Source organism: Hyperoodon ampullatus (genome assembly GCF_949752795.1).
Source record: "Hyperoodon ampullatus genome assembly, chromosome: 2".
Lineage (NCBI taxonomy): Eukaryota > Metazoa > Chordata > Mammalia > Artiodactyla > Ziphiidae > Hyperoodon > Hyperoodon ampullatus.
This window is the reverse complement of record NC_136915.1, coordinates 48,985,602-49,012,656: the sequence shown is the minus strand read 5'-3', so window position 1 is coordinate 49,012,656 and position 27,055 is coordinate 48,985,602. Positions and strand designations below refer to the sequence as shown.

Here is a 27,055-nt window from a genome sequence, read left to right as displayed (position 1 = left end):
CACATGCCAGGTGTCTGTATTTCTCAGAAGAGTTGCAGGAAGAGCAGATTTATAAGCACCAAACTGCAACTTTAGATTAAATGAGAGATTAAATAAACTGCATTTAAAAACCAGGCTGGCGTTAAGTTGCCAAGATGGTCATCTGAGGTCCTTTTACTTATGATACAGTTGGGTTCAGTAAATTGAAACATCAGCCTCTGTAGTAATAAATCAGATTAGAGGCCACAGAGTGCTGTGGGCAGCCAGTGTGATGTTAGGAATCGCTAATGGGACAAAGGACCTTCTGGTTTTGGTGCACTCGTAAGACTTTGGCCATGAATTGTCAGTCCATTAATCACTCAGCCACATACTATCTGTTGAGCCCTCTGATGTGTCATGCATCAAGCTGGCTACTGTATACAGATGTTCTCACTTCCTCTTCTCAGGAACGCTGCAAAGTTGCTGCCCCTGTCCTCATTTTACAGCTAAAAATGGTTGGCCTCAGAAAGTTTGTCACTGGCAGAGGCATGATTCCAACCCAGGTGTGCCCAAACTATTTTTTTAACTGAGATAAAATGGATATATAACGTTGTATAAGTTTGAGGTACACAATGTATTGGTTCAAGACACTTATATATTACAATATTATTACTATGGTAGTATTAGCTAACACCTTTATCACCTTGCATAATTATTTCTTTTTTTGTGCTTCAAACAGTTAAAAATCTAGTCTCTCAGCAGCTTTGAGTTTATAATATAGCATTATTTTTTTTACTGTAATCCCTATGTTGTGCATTGAATCTCCAGAACTTATTTATCTACAGGTTGCAAGTTTGTACTCTTAAACAACATCTCCAATTTCTCCATTCCCCAGCCCTTGGTAACCACCATTCTATTTTCTGCTTTTACAAGTTCTGTTTTTCTTTTTAAGATTCTGCATATAAGTGATATCATGCAGTATTTGTCTTTCTCTGTCTGACTTATCTTACTTAGCATAATGCCTTCAGGGTTCATCCATGTCTGTGCAGATGGCAAGATGGTCTTCTTTTTCAAGGCTGAATAATATTCCATATATAAATGTGTGCATATATATATATATCACATTTATAATATTACATTTGTATATCTATAACATTATCTATCACATTTACACATTTATATATATAATATATGGATTATATATATATATGTATATATCTCATATCTTCTCTACCCATTCATCTGTGGACACTTAGGTGTCCATCCATATCTTGGCTATTGTGACTAATGCCATAATGAACATGGGAGCACAGGTATTTCTTTGAGATCCTGTTTTTGTTTCCTTCAGGTGTATACTAAGGTATAGGATTTCTGGATCATATGGCAGTTCAATTTTTAAGTTTTCAAGGAAGCATCATACTGTTTTCCATAGTGGCTATACTAACAGGTATGCCCAAACTATTTTTACTATACAAACTCCTTCACAAGGATGCTCCTGTTCTCAAGAAGGTCAGTCTTAGAAGGAGAACTAAACATAAAAATAAATAATCATACTACTTATTCATTCATTAAATGTTTATAATAGTAGAATGTGTTATATTTTGTAATAGAGAAAGGTATACATTTCAGAGGTTGCAAAAATGCAGAGGGATCATTTTTCCTTGGGAGGGTCAGGCAAGTCTTAATAGAAAACATATGAGTTGTCTATTGCTACAGTAATACTGCATAATACCAACAGAACATTAACAGTATACAAAGTGACTGTGGGTTTGGCTGATCTGGGCTGGGCTCAGCTGGTATGGCTCACATGTTGAAGACTATCTAGACAGTTTTGCTGATACTGAGTCAGAGTGGGAGGGCATTGAAGCTTTACATGGCAGTGGGCAGGGATCCATGAAGGGGTAAAGAATAGGGGCATTAATTCAATCAACCTAACAGTGAAGAGGAAACATTTGAAATAAGTATTGAGGATAAACATCTGTTGGAAAACATGGGAAGGTACACTATAGGCAGAGGCAGGAAGTGTGGAGTAACAAGTCTTCTTTTGGAAACTAGAACTACTTGAGTTAGAGTGTAGAAAGTATAGTAAGGAATGGAAAGAAATGGGAGGGAGACAGGGACCAAATCATGGAGGATCTTGTACACCAAGGACTTGATACGAGCTCTTGTTCAACAAGGAACAGACTGAATGATGCTAGAAAAGATTCATGTGCTCTAGGAACTCCTGGTTCAGTTGTCTGTTTGAAAGAGTTCAAGGATGGCATGAGGTAGGTCAGCGGAGCCGCCTTCGATGTGCATTTATATGAAAGAGAGAAAAAAATTTAGAAGGCTTGGGAGATGATTTGCACTATTTACTCAATGAACATGGGCCTCAGTATCACAGTTTGAGGGGACAATGTAATTCTGCTGTGCTCTGAGTCAGTCTTAATTCCCTCTTGCCTCAAGTACTGTGAGCATCTCAGTATGATTATGAGTGTGATTCAGCACACTCATCATCTAGTGTTCAGCTAGATATGCATTTTCCCTACAGCTTGGCTCTAAACTAAGCTGACTCCTTCTCTGACACTTTAATCATCCATTTCAACATGGGGGGCAAACTTGCTGTGATAGGCAAGTATTGGGAAACTGTATTCAGCCTCTAATGTGACACCTTCTTCCTAAGGGATTTACAAGGACAGTTTCACTATTCTGTCCTTTCACACTGACTTTAGAACCTAACCTCATCTAAAATGAGACTCACTATACTTCGGTTATGATATGGGCCATACTGCTATAAGACTGAAAGACAAGAGATGAAGAGGCACCAGGATACTTAGGCGTGGCTTCATAGAAGGAAAAACACCTTGAGATGTATCCTGTATGATAGGTCAGGATTAGGTAGGCTTACTTATTTGTTCCCTTTTGTGTGACTGTAAGATAGGTGAGGGCAGGGTTTTGTCTCCAGAAATAACCACGTTCTTGACTGGTAGTTGGTAGATGGATGGATGGATGGACTAAAGGACAGAGCAATTTATGTTCAGTATAGAGCTAGAACATGAGTGAAAGCAAGGTGGTAGTAATAAAAAAGAGGATATAAACAGACAAAAGAAGTATGCTGATGTAGAAAAGTAAGAGATGACATTAGATCCTGAAATACATTAAGTGCCATGCTAAGGATTTTGAATTTTATCTTGTCAATGATAAGAAATTAGTTTGAACAAGTAAATGCCATGATGCTAAGCAGCCTTAGATACAACTTCTATGGAAACTGGCACTTGTTTGGGAAGAACATCTTTCATGTTCATGGTATTAATTTTCAATAAAGATATTAGATTAGAAATAGAATATGTCAGATCTTATTACTGGAAGGAGACCTGGCAATTATCTAATTCAGCCAGGCCATTACAGCATAATGTTAACAAAAATCTGGGCTTTTCATCTAAGCCTTACCATTTAACACCTATGTAGTGCTGGACAAATGCCTTAACCTCTGCAAACCTCAGTTTCTACTTATGTAAAATGGGATATTGATAGTTCCTAACTCATGCAATTGTGGTGTTGGTTAAATGAAGTAATGATTGTAAAGTGTTTAGCGCATTACCTAACATCTAGAGAGTGCTCATTAACGTTTACTTGGCTGTTATACAACCTCCCACCAAAGGCAAGAATTCATGCTCAGAACCTTAGTCTCTTCAAAAATCCTTTGATGGGGAGCTCATTGCCTGGAGAGTACAGTGTTTTTCTTTGTTGGGCCAGATTTTATCCACTGAACATATATTTATTGAGCATCTACTATATGCCAAGCCCTCTTACATACATTGAGAATACAGCAGTGTATAAAATATCTTACAGGTACCCACACACACATTTGTTCGTTTGTTTATTCAAAAGTCCTTCAAGTTGGGCTGGAAAAAGAAATGACTTCCTTACTCTAGATTCCCAACCATCCCTCCAAGATCTATTCATTGGTATAATGGATGTTGTTTTTACTCCTTCTTTACATGACAGTTTTTAAAACATCTAAGGACTACTTTCTTCTCTAATCTCAAACTGTCATTGTTTTCAACCATTATTCATAAAATGGGAGTCTTTGTGTTTTCACTGTATTTCTGTGGATATATTTTGTAATCTCTTGTTAGGAACTCAGTGCATTTAGAATAGCCATTTTTACTTCTGAGCCTCTCTATATTGTGTATTAAATATAAGCAGCATTGTGTAATGGAGCAAGTACAGGTCTGGAGTCAGATTAGCTTGGGTTCAACCACTCTATCTTACACGAGTCATTCAACAGCTCAGAGTTTTGATGTGCGCATCTGTAAAGTGAACATAGTAATATTTACTTCATTGATTGTCCCAAAGACTAAATGAAATAAATTATATAAAGCATGGAGTACACAGAAGATGATCAATGAGTCTTTGTTTCTTCAACTCTTGGCCTGTCCATTTCTTCTTATCTCTGGAATATTAATATCGCATTATCTTTGGAGTTTATCCTTTGTCATCACTCTTTCATGCAAACCAAGCTGGTTGGCATGCCTCTTGAATAAGCAGCTCCTATTTGTGTTTGTGAGCAAAGCAGGGTAGTCCCAGGGCAACAATCAGCCCTGGGTCTACGTCAGTACTTAGCAGAGTTGGCTAACATTTTATTCATTAGCTATCAATATGGGTTTTCTCCTATCAAGAAGATTCAGAGGGTAGTCCTGAGTCAGGGAATCTCTGACTTAGACACTAAGGCAGGGAGAGGCTATTTATTTCAGGAGTAGAAAAGATTCAGACAGTACACTGTTTCTCGCATGAGGGTCTGTGCGTGGGTCTCAGGATTCCACCATATTCTCTTCCAGACTTTTAATTTTGTATTTTCATTTTGATGATCATCTTTAAAAGATAATATAAACCTATTTTCAATCTTCTGGATGGCCTCCTTCAACCTAATACTTTGGGACATACTTTTGTGTTTGGTTTTTGATATTTCTTCCCCATGCAGAGTGGGAAACACAAGCATCTTCTAGGGCTGAGCAGATTATGTGACTATGTCTAGGACCTGTATTAGACAACTGGGAAGAATAGAACCTGGGGAATAAATGCCTTTCCTAAAGCATTCAAGTAAAACAATGATGATAACAGAGAAATGACATGGTGGCCAAATAAGATGAAGCTGTAGTCCTTATTTGAATAGTGGTAAGTGCTATAAAGAAAAAAAATTTTATACAAGTTTTAAAGGTTACACTCCACTTACAGTTATTACAAAATATTGACTATATTCCCTTTTTTTGTACAATACATTCTTGTAGCTTATCTTACACCCAATAGTTTGTACCTCCCACTTCCCCACCCATATATTGCCCTCCCCCAAAATGGTAACCACTAGTTTGTTTTCTATCTCTGTGAGTCTGCTTCTATAAAGAAAAACATTTAAAGCATATTAGGATAATAGCAAGGGGTTGGGAGTGAAATAAAGGAGGTGTAGGATGATCAAGAAAAGCCTCCCTGAGGTGGTGACATTTGGGCTGAGACCTGAATGATGAGGACCCAGTTATGGAAGGTCTAGAAGATGTTCCAGGAGAGGGAACAGCTGGGGCAAATTCTCAAGAACCGCCCTCTACACATTTCAAGAACCAGAACGGTGGGGAGCACAGCTAAAACACAGTGCTCTAGGGGAATGGCGGTGGTGGTTCTTGGGAGCCATGGAATGAGTTTGGATTTTGCTCTAAATGCATTGGGAAGCCAGAGAACAGTTTTTAAGCCAGGCAGTGACATGAGCTGACATTTATTTTTGTAAAGATCAATCTGGATGCTGTATAAATACTAACTTTAGTGGAGAAGCAGGTGGAAATAGGCAGACAGCCTAGCAAGCCATTGTGACAATGAAACAATGACAATAACATTAAAAATAGCAATCAACACTGATATGGTGTCTGTTCTAAGTATATAAATGATTCCATTTGTGACAATCTTTAAGAAGTAGATGAAGCTATGCATCATAAAATGATATTTTAGAGATGAGAAAACTGAGTCACAGAGAGGTTAAATAACTTGACATGGACAAGGGGGTAGAAATGGAGATAAAGAAATGAATGCATTCAAGTTATGTTTTAAAGGAAAGCCAGCAATTGCTGGATCAGCTGTGGGGAGTGAGATGGGAGGGAAAGAGAGGAATCTAGAACTTGTAGGTGATGTGTTGTTTCCATCACGGTTGGTATTTAACAATGTGCTTGGCACATCATCAGTGCTCAGCACAAGATGAAACTTTCCTAAAAGTTATTGGGGATTGATTTCTATTTAACAAAACAAGCATGTTGCTGTACTGTATGCATGTAACACTAGAACTTCTGAAGGCTAGTTTTTAAATCGTTTGTAACTACAGTGCTGTTTCATGAATGGCTGCATTTTAGGTAGTTAATACTAGTATAGATCTGCTCCAATGACCAACAGCAAAGTAGGCTCCTCATAATGATATCTGGAATGTGAAAGTTGGCCCCAAGATCCCAGTGTGTTAAACTGAGTTACTTTGGGGCAAAAATAAAGAGAAGGACTTTTTTTTTTTTTAAGCCTGTGTCTTTATTAATTTTTAGATCCAGAACACTCAGGTGGCTTCAGCTCAAGCCACTTCAATAACTTCTTATTATCCCTTTTTAATTGGACTTTAGGGACATACCAAGGCCACTGTTTGGTCTGCCTTTCACAAGGGCAAGGGTGGTGGGAACAGTGGATTTATTTAGGCTCTTTCTCTTCTTTTATGTTTTTCAGTATTCCTCCTTTTAAGAAAAAATCACCTAAAGATTCTACTTATTGGGCACTTTTTATAGACAAAGCCTTGTGCCCTATGTTTATGTCCCACTTTCATTTTAAAACTCCCAACCACAACCACCCCATGAAGTAAGTGGTTAGTGGACTCTCTAACCATAGAGTCAGGTTAAGTAATCCAGGAAGATGCAACTGGATCAGCAGTGCCAGGGTCTGACCTGGTCAGCCCAACTCCAGAGCACAGCCTCCCAGGTGCCTTACTGTGGATTCGCATGGGACTCTTACCCATGACAAAAGAGGGCAAGGTTTAAGAGACTCCTGGCCTCCTTGTTTTTTGTTTGGTAATAGCTGTGGATTCACCCCTTACGCTGTCCTCATTGCCTATAGTCCAGTTCTTTCTAATTAAAAATGAGTTTGTGAATAAAATGGAAATAAAATTATATATAAAAGAAACAGACTTGTGGCCTTAGGATTTCATTTTCTCTTTGCAGAAAGATCTGTGTGAGGGAGGCTGGCTACAGTGGAAAGTGTTTAGAGTCAAGCAGTGTCTTCTCTCTTTGGTAGCATTCAGTTGATAAGGAAGAGGTCATGATTTAGGAAAAAATCAGACAGTCACAAGTTGTAGACTTGGAGCGTTTTTGTGTGCATAGGTATATTCAGAAAAGTAGAGTGAAAACTAATCTTTGGTTACTGGGCACATCCTGGGCATTGCTCAGCCCTTTATATCTGTTAGACTCATTTGAACCCCATAACCATTTTAAGAGGGCAAAACTAATATTCCCATTTTGTAGAGGAGAAACCACGGGCTCAGAGACACTTCATGACTTGACCTAAAGTATAAAATAATACAGAGCTTATCCAGGTTGTGAACTCAGAACTGTGTGTTCATAAATATTTTCAACCACAGTGTCCTGTGTCAAAATTTTTTCAACATGAGGGATTTGGGGACATTTCTGTTAGACTGTAAACTCAGTGAGGGAATGGATCATGTCTTTTTCACCTTTGTTTCCCCAGGAAGTAGACATGCAAGTAATAATTATGTACTAACTAAGTACGTGATGGACCAATGGAGTGACAGATAAACAGACAGATGGGGAGAAGGATGGACAGATAGAATGAATTACCCTCTATGGACTTTGATATAACTAAACATTCCAAGACTCTATCTGTATATTTTGCATTGATTGTACATGCGATATCATATCTTTCTAATTTAAACAAAGCCGAATAATGAGGATGATCTGACCTCTTCATTTGCCCTTGTGTATCATGTAAGGGTTCCTGCCATATGAAGATGTGGATTTACATGAAATCCTCTCTTTTCTCCTTTTTAGTCTAGCATCCAGCAAGTGACACTCCGCCAACAAGCTTGTCCTTATTATTTTAGCCCTCTCTCCTCTCTTCCCTCTCTTTGGTGGACCCATTACACTCTGAATTAACTATTGATATTAATTTAATCAAACTAATCATTGAGAACTTCACCTCCACTTTACATTTAGAATAAAATTTAAAAATCCCAAACTCTTTACAAGGGCCAAGAAGGTCCTGTCATTCTGGCTGCTCTTTACTCCTCGCCTAACCTCCTCTTTCCCTTGTTCACTGTCTTCAGCCCACTGGCCTTTTGGCTTCTCTGCAGATACAACAAGCATGTTCTTACCAGGCAGAAATACTTGCTTTTTCCTTTGTATAGAGTGGTCTCTTCCCAGATCTTCACCTGATGACTCCTTCTCATCATGCAGGATTTGTTCGATTGTTCTTCATTCAATTAATCTTTTTTGCACCCCAAGTATGTGCCAGACATCATTTAGATGCTGGTAATCCAACAGAAAACAAAAAAGTCTCTGCCCTCATGACGCATACCTTTTAGCTGGGAAGAAAAATAAATAAGCAAATGATGGTATAATGTAAGGTAATGATAAATGCTGAAATGTCAGCCTCCCTGACTGTAGCTCATGTTTTCTCTCCCAAGATACTATCTATTCCATATATAAGGCTGCTTTATTCTTCTGTTAGTATTTATTAATGCTTCTAATGATAATGTTTATTCTAGTTATTTATTTTCTGTGTTATTTGAGACCATGAGAGTCTTGAGTTCAAGGACCTTGTCTCTCATTTGCCTTTATATTCTAGAACAGTGCCTGGCACAGCGGAGCTCAATGAAAAAATTAATGATATGACATCATCTACCTGTCCATCTAGTAGGAGTTTTCAGTATTTCTGTGAGCATCAGAGGAGGACCCAGATCACTGGAGCCTGTAGTGTCAGTCACTGGGGACCCAGCAGTGAGTGATACAGTATAAGACCCCAGAGTAAAAGAGACAGAATTAAACTAATAAAAGTAATGAAATAATTTAAAAATTTATGACAACTATTAAGAATGGTATAAAGCGACGAATTGTGGTAGACGGAAACAGGTGGGGAAGAGGGCTCTCGGGAAAAGGTAGCAGGAGAAGGACTTTCTTGAAGGTGATGTCTGTCGACTGAAAAATAATGCACAATGTAAAAGCTGAGAATTGTGTTTTATTTGGCGGACTTGTTGAGGACTGAAGCTGGGGTGACAGCCTCTCAGATAGCTCTGAAAGACTGTTCCCAAGAGGTAAGGGAAGAGCCAGGGTATAGAGGAGTTTTGCAAACATCAGATAGTTGAACATCAAAAGATTTCTACTAATTAAAGGAAAAACAAAAATCTCAAGTGAATGAATTTAGCGCTTTTCTGTATGGGAAGTTTCAAGAGCCTGGGTTCATTGAAATCATTCCTGTGATATGCACCTTAACTTACCTAAGGCCAAATCCTGTTTTCTCCATCTTTAATCCCCTCAGGGTGCACAGTCAGGAAGTGTGTGTGTGTGTGGGGGGGTGCAGTGGCCTGATGGCCGCAACATGCTTTTTTTACTGATACGGCAGGTGACTTTCTTCGTCCATACATCTAAGGTGAGACCTCGTGGTTGAGAGGCAGCTGGCCATACAGGAGCATTCTGGGAAGCAGGAACAGCATTTGCAAAGTCCTTGAGGTAGGAGAGAGGATAGTATCCTTGCAAAACAGAAAGGAGGCCAGTGTGGTTAGAGTGTAATGAGGGAGGGAGAGGGTGGCAGGACAGGGGTTTGGAGAGGTTACTAGGAATGAGATCGTAAAGGTGAAGCGTTTGATGGTTTTGTTGTTGTTTTTAATTAAGAATCGCAAGCAGGATTGTGACAAGGTCTAAGTTATCTTTAAAAAAAATTTTTTTTAAACATCTTTATTGGAGTATAATTGCTTTACAATGGTGTGTTAGTTTCTGCTGTATAACAAAGTGAATCAGCTATACATATACATATATCCCCATATCCCCTCCCTCTTGCGTCTCCCTCCCTCCCATCCTCCCTATCTCACCCCTCTAGGTGGTCACAAAGCACCAAGCTGATCTCCCTGTGCTATGCGGCTGCTTCCCACTAGCTATCTATTTTACATTTGGTAGTGTATATATGTCCATGCCACTCTCTCACTTCGTCCCAGCTTACCCTTCCCCCTCCCAGTGTCCTCAAGTCCATTCTCGACATCTGCGTCTTTATTCCTGTCCTGCCCCTAGGTTCATCAGAACCATTTATTTTTTTTAGATTCCATATATATGTGTTAGCATATGGTATTTATTTTTCTCTTTATGACTTACTTCACTCTGTATGACAGACTCTAGGTCCATCCACCTCACTACAAGTAACTCAATTTCGTTCCTTTTTATGGCCGTGTAATATTCCATTGTATATATTTGCCACATCTCCTTTATCCATTCATGTGTCGATGTAAGTTATCTTTTTAAAAGATCATCCTGGCTGCTGTGTGGAGAATAGACTGTAGAAGGACCAGAGAAAATAACACTTAGTGCTTTAAAGAACAAGTGGGAGCTTGTGAAAAGGACATTGGAGGTTAGGACATTACAAGCAGGGGAACCACACATACAAAAGCACAGAGGGGCTCCCCTGGTGGTGCAGTGGTTGGGAGTCCGCCTGCCGATGCAGGGGACACGGGTTCGTGCCCCAGTCCGGGAGGATCCCACATGCCGCGGAGTGGCTGGGCCTGTGAGCCATGGCCGCTGAGCCTGCACGTCAGGAGCCTGTGCTCCGCAGCGGGAGAGGCCACAGCAGTGAGAGGCCCGTGTACCGCAAAAAAATAAAAAATAAAAAAAAAGCACAGAGGCAGGAAACCTCCTGGTGTGTCCAGGAATCACAGGTAATTTGACATAATTGGAATGTATAGTGGTAGCATGTATACAAGGCAGTGTAGCATGTAATAACAGTTCAACAAATGCTGGCTGAATAATAGAATGGACTTAGATGGTTCTTAACTTGTGACTCTATTATATTCAGTCTGTTTTTTGTTAGTTTCCAGATCCTTGGGTGTAGTTCACCTCCCTGTCTAAATTATAAATTCTTTGAAAGCAGAGGGAGAATCAAATACTTCTTTCTTACCAGATACATAAATGAAATTTGTTTAAATCGAATGACATAGCAATACTTGAAAATGAGAAGATCCAGGGAGTTGTTATAAGGGGTTAAGAGCATAGACTTTGGGGTCAGGTCAGATAGCCTTGGGTTTATATTTTGAGCACCACACTATCTGTGTGATCTTAGAAGAGTTATTTAATATCTCTGGGCCTCCTATTTCTTCACATGGGAAAATGGAGAAATCAATAAATCCTACCTTTTAGGGTTGCTGTGAGGATTGAGATAAATATCTATAATTCTACAAAGTACCCAGCAATGTTGTAAACACTTGATAAATGGTAGCGATTTGTCATGTGTTTGAAGTAACAGGGTTTGTCTGTAACGAGGTCTAGGGCTACAGGAAGCAGCTGGGAGTCAGGAGGCTGGTCTCCTAGGAAAGTCTGCCAGCAGCTCAGAGGGTGGCCTTGCCTTCTACTTCTTAAAACAAATGCTCTCAGATATGATGACGCACTTCAAAGCAGACACCCTGAAATTTGAAATTCAGATATTTTAAAGCTTGACCTTAATAATGAAAATGAGGGCTTGAGGTCATCTTTTGTTCATGCTGTGGAAGTTGCCGCTGGATTATTGAGAAATTGCTTTCATGGTTGCATTAGTAGAAGTCAGGGTGCTTTTAAAGAGTCATTCCTAAGTTCAGCAGTGATTTCATAGATTCTGCCTTAACCTCAAAATACAGGTTAAGTATTACTGTTCTCTTATAGATGATAATGTCAGGCATAGAGAAGTATAGTAACTTCCCTCTCACATGTTCCCAATATAAGTGACTATTATATAGAGGAATTGATCTGTGAAACCACTGGATCAGCCTAATGATATTTTGAAAAATATCATCCAAAACTCACTTGTTAGCTCCTTGACTTTCACCATCAACCTGGACTTCATCATTTTCATTTTAGTTCCTCCTCGGTTCTAGAGTGACTAGTAGTTTAGAGGAAAAGAGCATGGACTAGGAATTAGAAGGCCTGGTTTCTGGACCCACAATGGTGCTATCTTGGGCAAGTACTGAATATCTCCAAGCCTTAGTTTCCACATGTGTAAAATGTCTCATAGTGCTACTGAGAGGATTCAAGGAGAGAACATACATAACATTAGCATGAATAGAGTTTGGTCAAAGAGGGATTGAGGGCGTGTGAGTTAACGAATGAGAAATCTCAGATCTTTTGTACATTCCCATCTTCAGCACATGTGATTGTTTTTCATCATGGCTTTGCTTCATAGTTTGTTTTGTCATCTGGGGGCCTCTCTGCTGTGTGTGCCAGTGACCTCCTCCTGTGATGACTTCCACTGCAGTGGAGCTGCTCATGCTCTGTTAGACTTCAGCTGGCACTTCCCTTTTTCCGAGACTGTCTCCAGCAGAATGGTTATGACCCCAGATTCTGGACTCAGATATCTGGCTTCTAATCTCTGCTCTGCTGCTTACTACTCTGTGACCATGCATTGTGCCTCAGTTTTCTCATCTGAATATGGAAAGAATGACAGTATCTTCATAGGTTTAAATGAGAATCAAACAAATTGATACATATACTTGAAACAGTGCCTGGCACTAGTAAGTGTGTAATAATTATTAGCTATCATTATTGTTGACATGCCCTCCTTTTGAATGAGATCAATGGTTTGACAAAGTAGCTTCAGAGTTAGTAATACTCCCGAAACTGGGATCACTTTAATAACATTTACTTGGTCATTGTATTAGTCAGGGTTCTCCAGAGAAACAGAACCAGTAGTAGCACATATATTTTATATACTTATATATTACATATATATAAGTATATATTACATATATAATATTTATTTAATCATTAAGTATGAGGAATTTGCGACTTCCCTGGTGGTGCAGTGGTTAAGAATCTGCCTGCCAATGCAGGGGACATGGGTTCGAGCCCTGGTCCGGGAAGATCCCACATACCAGAGAGCAACTAAGCCCGTGCGCCACAACTACTGAACCCACATGCCACAACTACTGAAGCCCGCACGCCTAGAGCCTGTGCTCCGCAACAAGAGAAGCCACCACAATGAGAAGCCCGCGCACTGTGGCGAAGAGTAGCCCCTGCTCGCCACAACTAGAGAAAGCCCGTGTGCAGCAATGAAGACCCAACACAGCCAAGAAATAAGTAAATAAGTTAAAAAAAAAAAGGATGAGGAAATGGCTTACACAATATTGAGGCTAAGAAATCCTATGATCTTCCATCTGTAAACAGGAAAGCCAGTGGTGTAATTCCAAGTCCAACAGCCTGAGAACCAGGGGAGCCAATGGTGTAAATCCTAGTCCAAGGCAAGAGAAGATGAGTTGACGTGTCCCAACTCAATAAGTGAGGCAGGAAAAATTGAGTGAATTCTTTGCTTCTGCTTTTGTTCTATTCAGACCCTCAGTGGACGCCTCATGCCTACTCACATTAGGGAGGGCAGTCTGCTCTGCTGAGCCCACTGATGCAAATGCTGACTTCCTCCAGAAACACCCTCCAGACACATCAGAAATAATATTTATCAGGACACACTGTGGCCACATAAAATTAACCATCCCAGTCGTCGTACTTTTATGGCCCTTTATAGAAATAATTGGTTATCCATTCATGAATTGGAAACAAAGAAATACCTACTGCCCAGGGCTGAATGACATTGGAGGCCCTGTATATGTTGTTTGTTGTTGCTGTTGGTTGTAGACATCATAGTAGAAACCGTAAGGTTATGAAACATGCAATAGTAGAATTAGGCCTGCATACAAACACGTGTATACATGTGTATATGCATAAACATATATATGATTCATAAAATATAGGCATGATATACAAAGATGTATATGCAGAGGTGTGTGTGTGTTCTGTAAAAATGGTAGAAGTGGGAGAACTGGTGGTGGAGGTGGTAGAAGTTGAAGTCCAAGTGGTCAATGTGTGTAGAGGTGGAAGTGGTAGTAAACAGAGTAGTGCACGTGGAAGTAGTGAACTCTTTGTGCCAAGCACTGCACTAAGCACAGCATAATATACATCACCTCATCCTCATAAAAAAGAGGATTAAAGGAAGAAGTGACTTGGGTCCAATTACCAATCCAGGATCACAGCCAGGTAAAGCTGAGATTCAACCCCACACCTCTCTTTCCGTAGCCTGTGTCTCCTTATAAGCATTCTACTCAACTGCTTCGTCTTTAACCACTATCTTATATGTAGAAGACAGAGGTTGGAATAGCTTATGAGAAAAACAAAATCCTTTAAAATTTCTCGTGCATTTTTGTGAACCTGGCATGAATGCATTTTGAGATCGATTTTAGATAGAATGGATGCTATTTTTAAAAGTCTAATTATCAGTTATTTGATTCAAGAGTTAATTCTTTTTTTTTTTTTTTTTTTGCGGTACGCGGGCCTCTCACTTTTGTGGCCTCTCCCGCTGTGGAGCACAGGCTCCGGACGCGCAGCCTCAGCGGCCATGGCTCACGGGCCTAGCCGCTCCACGGCATGTGGGATCCTCCTGGACTGGGGCATGAACAGGGGACATGGGTCCCCTGCATCAGCAGGCGGACTCTTAACCACTGCGCCACCAGAGAAGCCCCTCAGATCTGGTTTTAATGGACCAGGAAAAAGATAAAAGACATCCTCAGGTAACAAAAAGGGAAGTTTAAATACATGTACAATATCTTTTTTCCCTTTCAACATTAATCCTGGGACTGCCTCTCTACAAAGACAATTGATCTGAAAGATGACTTTTTTTTTTACATTCTCTTGAAATTCTTTCAGATAATCTGAAGTCAGATATTTATTCATTTCTGACAAAAATAGTCCAAGAAATTGATTACACATCTTCATTCAATATTTCCGCAAATTGTTTCTTATTAATAAAGTTAATTTACCATAGACACATTGAGATTGTTAGGCCATTGGAGCATAAGATGTATGGCATAGTCTATAATTTAAGAACGTTTCTCTGGATTATTTCATGGAGGGGGAGGGGAACAAAATGTTGAGGGGAGAAATTACTGGTGCATCAGAGTTCACATTTTTCCTCTTCAGCAAAATGAACTACTCATATACATCTTTTAAAATATTACAGACAATTGGTGGAATATGCTTATAAAATAAAAAGAGGGAAAAAAGTAAAGAGAGAACTCCAACCTTTTCATTGTCTATAACAACTATAAGAATATGGGGGAAATCAGGAAGAATACCAAAATGCAAAGAGCTCACTAGTGTGAAGATGGGAGAATTATGTGTGATTTTTTTTTTCTCTCTCTCCTATCCACAGTTGGGGTGAAGAAGTGATTTTTCATTTGCTGTGGATACAGTTGAAGTCTCCTTTGTTTCATTCCCTAGTCCCATTTCTCATTCTTTCTTCCTGGAGTCAACTCCAACTGTGAATGTTGGAGTGAATCCATTTAGGGTATTTCTTATTCTTAAGCTACAAACTCAGATATCTGTTAAAGATACAGTATTTTATAGTTTTGTATAAACAGCATCTCATTTTATGCTTCCGAAACTTGAATTTTTTCAAAGCTGTTTTCATATTCTATGATGATGCATGTATGTCTAGTTTATTCATTATAATTGCATATTGTATATGTTTCATCATATGAATGTATCACAATTTGTGTATTTTCTTACTGAGGGACATTTAGATTGTTTTATATTTTCACCTTTTCAAATGATACTGCAATGGTAATCCTCATGTATTTCCAGGTGAATATAAGCAAGTTTCACTAGGTTATTTACTTAAAGTAGAATTGCTAAACAATAGTAAATAAGGAACTTCAGTTTTACTAGATATTGAGAAATTGTCTCCAAAAATGGCTTGTCAGTTCATACTCTCAAACCAGTGTAAAGAGTTTCTGTTTCTCCATGTTCTTGCCAAATGTGATGTTATTTTCCAATTTGGGGATTCTTGCTGAATTGTTGGGTATGAGCCAAATTCTCATTGTCTTCACTCCATTTTCCTGTTGACTATAAGGTTGCATATTTACTTCTATGAACTATTCCTTTTTTCTCTTCTGTGGTGTCTATCATATCCTTTTGTCCAATTTTCTATGGATTTTTTTTTTCCTATTTCAGGAGTTCCCAACAGAGTTTAGATATCGGCTGAAGGGTATTACACTTTGCCATTAAGTGTGATATTTGTTAGTATTTAATCCAGTTAAGAGAGTTATCTATGTGAAATGCTTTTTTGCATCTATTAAAATAATTTGGGTTTTTTTCCTCTCTTACTGTTTCAATGTGATTAATTGCAATAATTTGCATCAGATAGATTTTCTGATGTTGAGCCATCATTGAAGTCTTGGAATAAATTTTAGTTATTCTTGAGTTAATTTTAATACTGACTAATTCATTTATTTAGTATTTAGTGAGTTTGGGCTAAAATTTCTTAAGTGAAATTGGGCTTTATTTTTATTTTATTGTTTGGTCATTTTGTGGTTTTCATATCAAAATTGCACTATCCTCTGAAAATGAGTAGGGTAGCTTTTCTGTTTTTCTATCCCCTGAAACTTTGCTAAAACTTGCTCATAAAACTACTTAGCAGACGAAAAGGAGAGAGGTGACCCGAGTGTGGAGGCGGGTGTGTGTACTATTGATTCAAGCCCTTTCATGGTTTATTGGCCTATCAGTCTTTCTAGTTCTTCTTCAGTCACTGTGGTAATTTTATATTTCCCTATTAATTTGCCAGATTTCCCTAAAATTTCAAATTTATTGGCAGAGAGCTGATCTTAACATTTTCTTATATTTCTGAAAATCTAAAACTAACTTAGTTTTGTCCCCTTTCGTATCTGTGATTTACGTATATGTGTGTGTATGCATGCACGTGTGTGTAACTTCTCTCATTTTCTTGATCAGTCATGCTAAAGTATGGTCTAATATTAATATACCTACCTAAGCTTTCTTTTGGATAGTTTGTTCTGCATCTCTTTCTCCATACATTGATATGGGAGCTTTGGTTTGTCTGGTGGTTTTGGGCTGCATTAGTGAGATTTTTACAATGTCCTGTCAGATACTCTCCATTTTTATTGGAGTAGACTAATCTATGTACATTTATTGTGATTCTTGATCGATTTGGAATTTTTCCCATTATATTTTATGTTTTAAATTTACTATGCAATTCCCTTACATGCATTTTTTCCTTTTCTGCCTTCTTGTTTAATATTTAAGCTTTCTCATTGAATATTTTCCTTCTACCAGTTGAGAAGTTAAATATTCTATTTCTGTTCTTTTTAGTGATTACAATTAAAGGCATCCACAATTAACCAAGTCTAATGATAATCAAAATCTCTATCCTGCTCCTAAATGATACCTGAGAATAACTCCCATAGCCCTCTTTCACAATCTTCCATATTATTATTTAGTATTTTAAGTCTATTTTATTCTTAAACTTCTACAAATTATTTTTTACAGTCAGTATTTATTTAGATTTACCAATAGCCTTATTAATTTCTATGATCACCATTGTTTCTTATATGATATTTCATTACTAGTTCAGTTTCATTTGATGTTTTCAGCAAGAATCTGGGAGCAGTAAGTACACGTATCTGTACTCCGAAAACGTCTTTGTTTCTCTCTTGCCCTTGAATGATAGTATATCTGGAGAGGATTTTACATTGACAGCTATCTTAGCTCATTGCCTTAAGATATCCACAATCCCCAGCATCTGTTGTTGCTAATGAGAAGTCCATTGCCAGTCTGACTGCTATTCCTTTGTAGATAGTCTGTCTTTTCTCTCACACAACTTTTACATTTTTTTCTTTCACCTATTCTGATTTATTAAAAACTGTATACCTGTGGATTTATTATTAAAGCTGCTTCAATAGATAGATTTATTTCCCTTTTCAGTATTAATGTCTTAGCTATTATCATTTGAATATTGGCTCCTTTTCATCATCCTCTTTCTTTTTTGCTCTTAGAATCCCTCGTATATATAGATTGGACTTTCTCATTCTATCCTCCCTACTGTGAGCTCTCTTTTAATACTTTCCATCTCTCAATCTCTCTGTGCTACATGCTAGGTGACTTCCTCAGGTCTAACTAATTCACCAGTTCTCTCTTCTGCTGTGTCTAGTCTACTTTTCAACTTCTACATTTTTATTTCAAAAACTGTATTTAATGAAATATTGCCATTTGCAATAACATGGATGGACTTGGAGGGTGTGATGCTAAGTGAAATAAGTCAGGCAGAGAAAGACAAATACTGTATGTAATCACTTAAATGTGGAATCTAAAAAATAAAACTAGTGAATATAACAAAAAAGAAGTAAATTCACAGATACAGAGAACAAAATAGTGGTCACCAGTGGAGAGAGAGAAGCGGAAAGGGGCAAGATAGGGGTAGGAGATTAAGAGATACAAACTACTATGTATAAAATGAATAAGCTATGAGGATATATAGTACAACACAGGGAATATAGTCAATATTTTATCATAACTATAAATGGAATATAACCTTTAAAAATTGTGAATCACTGTGCTGTACACCTGAAACTTATGTAACATTGTACATCAGTTATACCTCAATTTAAAAATTAATTTAAAAAAACTATATTTATGATTTCCATAACTCCTATCCTGTCCCCAAATGTATATTTTTTTCACACTCTATTGTTTTTCCTAATGGCTTTTATTCCTCACGTTATTTCTTTGAACACTTAAAACATACTTATTTTAATGTCACTTTCATATCATTCTAATATTTAATTCTCCCATTCATTACATCTTCTGACTACCTCTGGTGGTTCATCTCCTTGTGTGATTTGCAGTTTTTCATTATACACTTGTTTTGAGTGGGAATTGTTTCCTTTTGAAACCATAGGTGCCATGGGTGTGGGAGCATGTTTACAGAATGATTTCAGACTTCCTTTACAAGACAGGTTGGGGGTGGATTTCAAGTAGAAGTTTTGGCTTTGTGTCTCAGAAATACACAGATCGTATGCATCTAGAACCCCTACTGGGTGCTGGGTTGTAGAGTTTCTGCCTTCTCGTGGGTGACTCTTTGAGCTCCAGTGGGCCTGATCAGATAGCAAACTTCCCTGTTTGCTCCCTGGGAGAGTGCAGTTATTTTTTAGAATTAGTTTTAGAGATGGGATGGCATTTTGTGACTCTGGACCTTATTCTTTTAGCTCAGTTCCAGCTTCCCATTCAGATGAGGCCTGTGGCTCAGACTGAACTTAAATCCCCAGCCATCAAATCCCCAGCCACCCAATCAGTGAGATCTTTCTTTGATCCCAATTTCTCATGGAGTACCTTGGCTGCAATTCTCACTGATATCTTTAATTTTAAGTTTCCTCTTTATGTCTGGCACCTGGGGATTTTTACCTTATTGATTTCTAGGTTAGTTATGGTTCTTGTTATAATTCTTTGCATCGTTATACTTCATCCAGAATTCCTCTGTATTTAAAGTGGGGATGGAATGCCTTCCATGTCTGTTTAGGTCACCATATGGACCAGACTTACTTATATTACTTCTCTAATGAGGAAAAAAATACCCAAAGTTTGAAAATATGTTTAAAAAATGTTTTGCTTTAAGTAACTTTTTTCCTCCACACTTCTCAGTGCTGAATTTGAAGAACCACATAATTATGAGGCAACAATTTCCTGTCTGAGACACTCCAGCAACTCCATTAACCTGTGCACCACAAAAGAGATTGCTGATTGTAAGTCTGCTAAGCCAATTAATATTGTAACCCTGTATGGAATGAAAATGTGTCCAAAATGATATTTTCCCCCCAGCTAACTCTAAGTTTAAAAATTCACAGCCATGTTGCTTTACTATCACATGTCCTTTTATTTTTTCCTTGTCTAGTCTCTTAAAAATATAAATAAACCCAGTTGGGCATCAGGGCTATCTCCCAGCCCTAGTGCTGCCTTCTCTCTACCCTCTTCTATTCTCTCCTTCACCAATCTGCTTAGATGCTTTGCCTTTTGTAGATAGGTGGGAGGGAAAATCAAGATATGGCGGTTCATTTTTCTTCCTTCTCCTCCCATGGAAACGTCATCTCTTTTCTCGTGGTGTCTGTCTTGAAGTCCCCTGGTAACTCAGTGTGTGGAGAGGGAGATAAGAGACTGTGGGAATGAGGTCCTTGTGTTTAGCCTGAATAGAAGCAGAGGATTCGTTAAAAGTTAAGTCTTCCAACAAAGCTCAGAACTTTCAGTGAAAAAAGAGACCCCCTCAGGCAAGATGATGAAGAAGCAGGGACTCACAGCATTTCTACAGGTTTCTATGTCTTTGTTCTGCCTATAGGATCAGCCAATTTTCTACAAAAGGCATAAATATTAGTGCTGGAATAAACACTAGTATTTATGGAGCCGGTACTATGGGCCACAGTTCTGTGTTACGACCTCTGTGTACATCCCTTGTGATATAGAGGTTGTATTAACCCACTTTTAGAGACAGAAAACTGAAGATCAGAGAGATTGAGTTGCATAAGGTCACACAAGTAATATACGGTAGGGCTGTAATGTGCAATGGTTCAGACTGCCTCTAAGATCCATGCTCTTTCCACAATTTGATGCTGCTTCTCAGTCAAGAATGTTGACTTCCCTGAAAGGAGAGTTAGAGAGAGATCCTCTGCTACAACCTCTTTATTGTATAGACAAGAAGCCCAGGGCGCTGGGAGAGGAAGTCATTTGCCTGGGATCACACGCTTAGGAAGTTCACGGGTAACAGTTAGAACCCATTGAAATTTCCCTCCCCTCTCCTGGGAAATAAGGGGTTGAAGAACTCCTGGAAAAATTCTCTCCTAGACTGGGCAAACTCTGGATTCTCCCATTTGGCTTGTAATGTACTAGTCATAAGAAGCAGAACTCCTGTCCCCATCAACCCAGAAGGCAGTGCTGCTCCATACTTGGGGTGTCCAGGCCCTTGCCTTAAGGGCACGGCTTCTCAAATTATAATGTTTGCATGAATCACCTGGGGATCTTGTTAAAACATCGATTGTGGTCCAGTAGCTCTGGATGGGCCTGAGATTCTGCATTTCTAACAAGTGCCCTAGTGATCCTGATGCTGCTGGTCCACAGACCACACTTTGAATAGAAGGGTTGTGGGCCCCGTTTGGACTACATTCCAACTGCATTTTTCTACAAAGCTAAGAGCTCACAGGGCCAAGGGGATTCAGAGCCTGCACCTTCTCTCTGGATTACAGGAGACCCGCAGAATGCCCTCCCACAAGTGGCTTTCTAAGATCCTGCTTGGGCCTCTTCCCTAGGTCCTTCCTCCTCAGGACACATTGGGCTGCAGAGAGATCTGTTCATGGGGGACAGGAGAGGATGAGGTTGACATATGCAAGGCCCCTCGTGTGTAGGGTGAAGCTGAGGATTGAAAAGAAGGAAGGAAGGAAGCTGGACCAGAGGCCTGCATTTGTTCTCTCCAGTCCACAGATGTCCAAGGTGGGCCTGTGGGGGACATCATTTGTGATACCCAAAGAAGGAACCACTAACCCAGGCCTCTCTTCAGTCTTCAACTGAGGAATTCTTTGTGTCCCTCCGTGCTGCTAAGGAAGCAAGTGTTTATGACTGAAAAGAGAAAGGGCTCAGAAAATAACCCACTGATGCAACTGAGAGGTAACTGAGCAGAGGGCAATAGGAAGGCGGTAGAGTGAGAGAAGGGTGAGGGTGGTGAGAGCTTCCCAGGCCATAATGGCATTTGTGGGAGTTAGGAAGAGGGCGGCCAGGGCTGAAGAAGCTGGGGAACTGCAGCCTGGGATCAAAAAGATTCTGTTATATCCTCCACTCCTTTCTCTGTCCCTCTCTAAAGAGCCAAGATACAATTACCCTACAGGAAATAAAGGGAAGGAAGTGGACTATTTGATCCCCACTTGTCCCTGTTCGTTTGACTGTTACCACGTATTTCATCCTCTTTACACTTACTGGTTGAATGATATATGAATCTCAGTTTCTTCATCTACCAAATTGGTATAATGTCTCCTTTGTGTAATTGTTCTGTGTGTTTGAGAAGGTAATACATTTAAAGTCAAGTGAACTCTGCTCTGAGATGATGGAGCAGATGTACTTTTCCCTGGTCCCCCTGCTAAGTACAACTAAAACCCCTGGATATTCTATATAAAAGTAATATATATATATAGTGTATACATATATATACACTATATATATACACTATATATATGTGTGTGTATGTGTATATATATATATACATATATATATATGTATATATATATATAGTATTTTTTATATTCAAACATAAGAAAACTAGAACACTCTGAAAAGGTAGAAAGAGAAAGGTAGACCAGCTAGGGACCTCTGGACCCAACAAGGATAAGTGGTGAGTTCCTTGGGTTTTCTTCTTGCTTCATATATCCCAGACTTGGAGCTGAAGTAGCTGCCAACCCAGAAACACCAATGGGCACAGACAAAACAGCTCCAACAGAAGCCTGCTTTTTCTGACCAAAGGACCAGGAAAAGGGGAGCCTAGAAAGACAGAAAGCCTCTAGACAACAACTGTTCTCCCCCAGCTAAATGTAACAGAGAACAAAACAAAACTGGCCCCACCACCACCAGCCAATGCTGAGTGGGAATCTTGGACATCCACCCTCATCAAGCTACAATGATGCACCCCAACCCCTCCGCTGAGGTGTTTTCAGAGAAGGCCAAGTAGAGATCTGGGACTTTCATCCCTGCCAGGCTAACAAAACTCCACTTACAGTGACAGCCAGTGAAGACCATATGGGGAGCATGGACTCCAGCCCTCCACCCAGAAATAACAAGGCATCCCTTCCCCTCCCTGTGGGGTTGGTGTCAGAGCAGACCTCGTGGAGAGTCAGGACTTTCACAAACGCCCAGTAGTAAAGGCAGCCACCCTCTCCCTGTGGTATCAGCAAAGGCTGTGTTGGGAGCAATAACAAGACTTAGCAATCCTAAATGTATATGAATGAAATTCCAGAGCTGCAAAATATGTGAAGCAAAAACTGAAAAAAGAAATAGACAAATAGACTATTATAGTTTGAGACTTTAATATTCCTCTCTCCACAATTGACAAAACACCTAGACAAAAAATCAATAAGAATACAGTAGAATTCAACAACACTATCAACCAGTAGGATCTAATTGACATCAATAGAACACACAAGAGCAGAACACACATACTTTTCAAGAGCCCATAAACATATTCCAAGATAGACCATATTCTGGGCCATAAAACAAACCTTAAAAAATTTTAAAGAATTGAAATTATGCAGAGTATGTTTTCAGACCACAATATAATCAAACTAGAAATCAAGAACTGAAAAGTAACAGTAAATTCTCCAAACACTCAGAAACAAAACAACACTTCTAAATGTGGATCAAAAAGTAAGTCTCAAGAGAAATCAAAACATACATTTGAACTAAATGAAAATGAAAATGCAACATACCCAAAATTGTGGAACACAGCTAAAGCAATGCTGAGAGGGAAATTTTAGCCCTAAATTCTTATATGAAAAATAGGAAAAGCCTCAAATCTAAAATCCTACCTCAAGAACATAGTAAAAGAGGAGCAAAATAAATCCAAAGCAAGTATAAAGGAAGAAGCAATAAAGAAACTTAAATAAACTTGAAAACAGAAAACAATAGAGAAAATCAATGAAATCAAAAGCGTGTTCTTTGAAAAGAGCAATACAATTAACAAACCTCTAGTAAGACTGACAAAGAAACAAAGATGACACAAATTAACAATATTAAGAGCAAAACAGAGATATCATTACAAACCCTGCAGATGTCAAAAGGATAAGTGAATATTATTAACAACTGTATACATGTAAATTTTGACAACTTAGATAAATATTGAACAATTCCCCAAAAAACACAACTCACCCAATATAAATCATTTGAATAGCCCTGTAATTATTAAGAAAATTGAATGCATAATTTAAAAACATAAAAAAGTGATTTCTAAGTCTAGGTAATTTCAGTGGAGAATTCTACCAAATGTTTAAAGAAAAATTAATACCAATTCTACACAATCTCTTCTGAAAAATAGAAGTGGAAGCTAGCATTAACCTGATACCAAACTCAGATAACAGTACAAAAGAAGAAAACTGCAGATCAATATCCTTCATGAGTATAGTCATAAAAATCCTTAACAAAATAGCAAATAGATTTCATCAAGATAGAAAAATAATTATATACCACGACTAAGTGTGGTTTATTCATTGTAAAGTTGGTTCAATACTCAAAAATCAATCAATTAAATCTGCCATATTGACTAGCTAAAGAAGAAAAGAATCACACGACCATATCAATCAATGCAGGAAAAGTGTTTGACAAATTCAACACCAATTCATGATAAAAACTCTCAGAAAAATAAGAATAGAGGGGAACTTCCTAAACTAGATAAGAACATTTACAAAAAGTCTGCATGATACTTAATGATACAACTCTGAATATTTTACCCCTAAGACTGGGAACCAGGCAAGGATGTCCACTTTCACCACTCCTATTCAATGTAGTGCTGGAAGTTCTAGTGAGTGCAATAAGGCAAGTAAAGGAAATAAAGGAATACAGATCAAAAAGAAAGAAACAAACAGTCATTATTTGCAGATGACATGATTGTCTAAAAAGGGTATCTCAAGGAATTTACAGAGAAAAAAAGAAAACCTTCTAGAACTGATAAATGAGTTCAGCAAGGTCACAGTATACAAAGTAAACATTAAAAAATCAATTGTGTTTCTATATACTACCAATGAACACTTGAACACTAAAAATGAAAAAAATGTAATACCATTTACAATCACTCAAAAAAAATGCTTAGACTAAAATCTAACAAAACGTGTATAAGAGTTAAATGTTAAAAACTACAAAATGCTGATGAAATCAAAGAAAATCTAAATAAATGGAGAAACATTTTTGCTACATTTATGGATTGGCAGACTGAATATAGTAAAAATATTAATTCTCCCCAAGTTGATATACAGGTCTAATGCAATTTCTAGTAAAATCCCAGCAAGATTCTTTTATAGATATAGACAATATTATCCTAAAATGTGCATGGAAAGGCAAAGAAACTAGAATAGCTTAAAACAGTTTTGGAGAAGAACAAGTGGGAGGTATCAGACTACCTAATTTTAAGAATTATAGCTCTGTAACCAAAACTGTGTGGTATTGGCAGAGAGAAACACATAGAACCATAGAATAAAATTGAGAACCCAGAATTAAGACCTACACAAATATATGCCCAACTGATTTTGGTTTTTTACAAAATTGTAAAGCAATTCAATGGAGGAAAGATAGCCTTTTAACAAATGGTGTTGGAGCAACTGGATATCCATAGGTAAAAAAAATAAATAAACCTCAATGTGAGTCTCACATCTTATAAAAAAATTAGCTTAAAATGGGTTTCTTCCTTCCTCTGCCTGCCAATGGTGAGGAATCTAAATGCTACCTTTCTGGGACAAAGAGAATGAGGGGGAAAGGAAGGGAAGGAGAAAGAGGCTTTGCCATCACTTTTGGGTGAGTCTGTCCCTTAAACAATGCCCAGAAAACAGAAGGCCATCAACTCTGAGGTGCATAGCTTGGCATAGGTGCCTTTCTGAAGCTTCACCTTTTCGTACAGAACTTGGTGATGTGTAAGCAGGATCTAGGCTTGTCTGGAAGCTCTGCAGAATTGTCCTCAAAGCTCATCTAGACCAGTGCCTTTCAGACTGTGCTTCCTAGGACCAAGGGCTGTCCTAAGGGGTCCTGGAGACCCTCGGGGATAACTTCCAGAGAAGTCTTGTTTATGCTCCTGTAATACTGTGTTTAAATGAATGATTCCATGGCTGGAAAAAAGTTTGAAAGCCATTTCCTATTGAGCGAACCTGGGCAAGTTGCTTCATTTCTCCGGTGTCTATTCCTCATCAGTAAATCAGAATCTTAGTAGTGATTTTCATAAAAATAGTTAGCTATTTTTTATTATTGTCTTTATAATATTAGTAATAATTGTCTCACCTCCTGGTATAAAACAGGTGAAGGGACTTTTCCAAAGTCACACAGGGATTTAGTAAATGGAAAAAGAGCTGAGACCTGGAAGACGTGACCATGATATGATACTACAGTTGGAGGGTTGCTGAGGACCATCTTCTGATATTTGTTCTTTTTCTCCCAGCTGGGACAAAGCTATTCAGTGGAAAGAGTTATATAACTCCCTGTGGAAATTAAGTGAGGGCTCTAATGCTTTGGGTTACATCCTCCTGTTCTATTATAATTCCTAGTCCTTTCCTGACCCCCTGGGATGTGATATTTGTACTTTTTATTCCTACGTTGGGAGCAGGTTTTGATGGCAATACTTACTATTGGGAGAACCTCCACTTTGCTAAAAAAACAGTATCAAATTATGAATGCATTATTAATTGTGTGTGGATTATCTTTGTTTACTGGCCTTAGCAAGTATTGAATAAGTCCTCTCTGAGCCTTGGTTTTCCCATTTCTAGGACAGAATAGTATCTCCATCCCCACCAGGTGGCAGGTAGAAGCAAAGAGATCATGATTTGTTAATTCTTTCAAAAACACAGAACAGTAAATAAGTAGGGGGAGGGAGAGAGAAGGAGATTATCATTTTTAAAATTGGAAAATAAATTTATGCTTGAAAAGGATGAGGCAGACTGCATTATAAACAGGTATTCTTAAATGTTTTTAAAGCACATACTAGCAGAATAAAATGTGTTGATTCAAAAACTGGTGAAAATAAGAGTGTACAGTTACCGAAGCTGAAGTACATGTTATTCATCCTCCACACAGAAGTTTAGGTCCCTGTGTCAACAATCACATGCACATAGTCCCTAAAGAAAAACTGTAATTTCATTTACTTTATTAATGGATTTTATGTGTAGAATAATAATGGCTAAAAATGTATGTTATTGTTTGGTCAGTTCTGTAAACTAAAGCTTTAGGACTCTAGCAGCAAGAAAGAGAAAAGGAACTGGGGAAGTCCTGTTTATTATGCATACATATTCATTAACAGTAGGGGGAAA

At 38.4% G+C, this 27,055-nt stretch overlaps 1 protein-coding gene across 1 annotated transcript in view; it reads left to right on the top strand.

Annotated features, from left to right (window-relative positions):
* FYB2 (FYN binding protein 2) overlaps positions 1 to 27,055 on the top strand; it is a gene marked incomplete at both ends in the record, with an annotated part of 168,557 nt that overhangs the window by 91,682 nt on the left and 49,820 nt on the right. Inside the window, 1 exon segment of the mRNA XM_079720915.1 lies at positions 19,671 to 19,771. Coding sequence (XP_079577041.1) covers positions 19,671 to 19,771 — 101 coding nt within the window.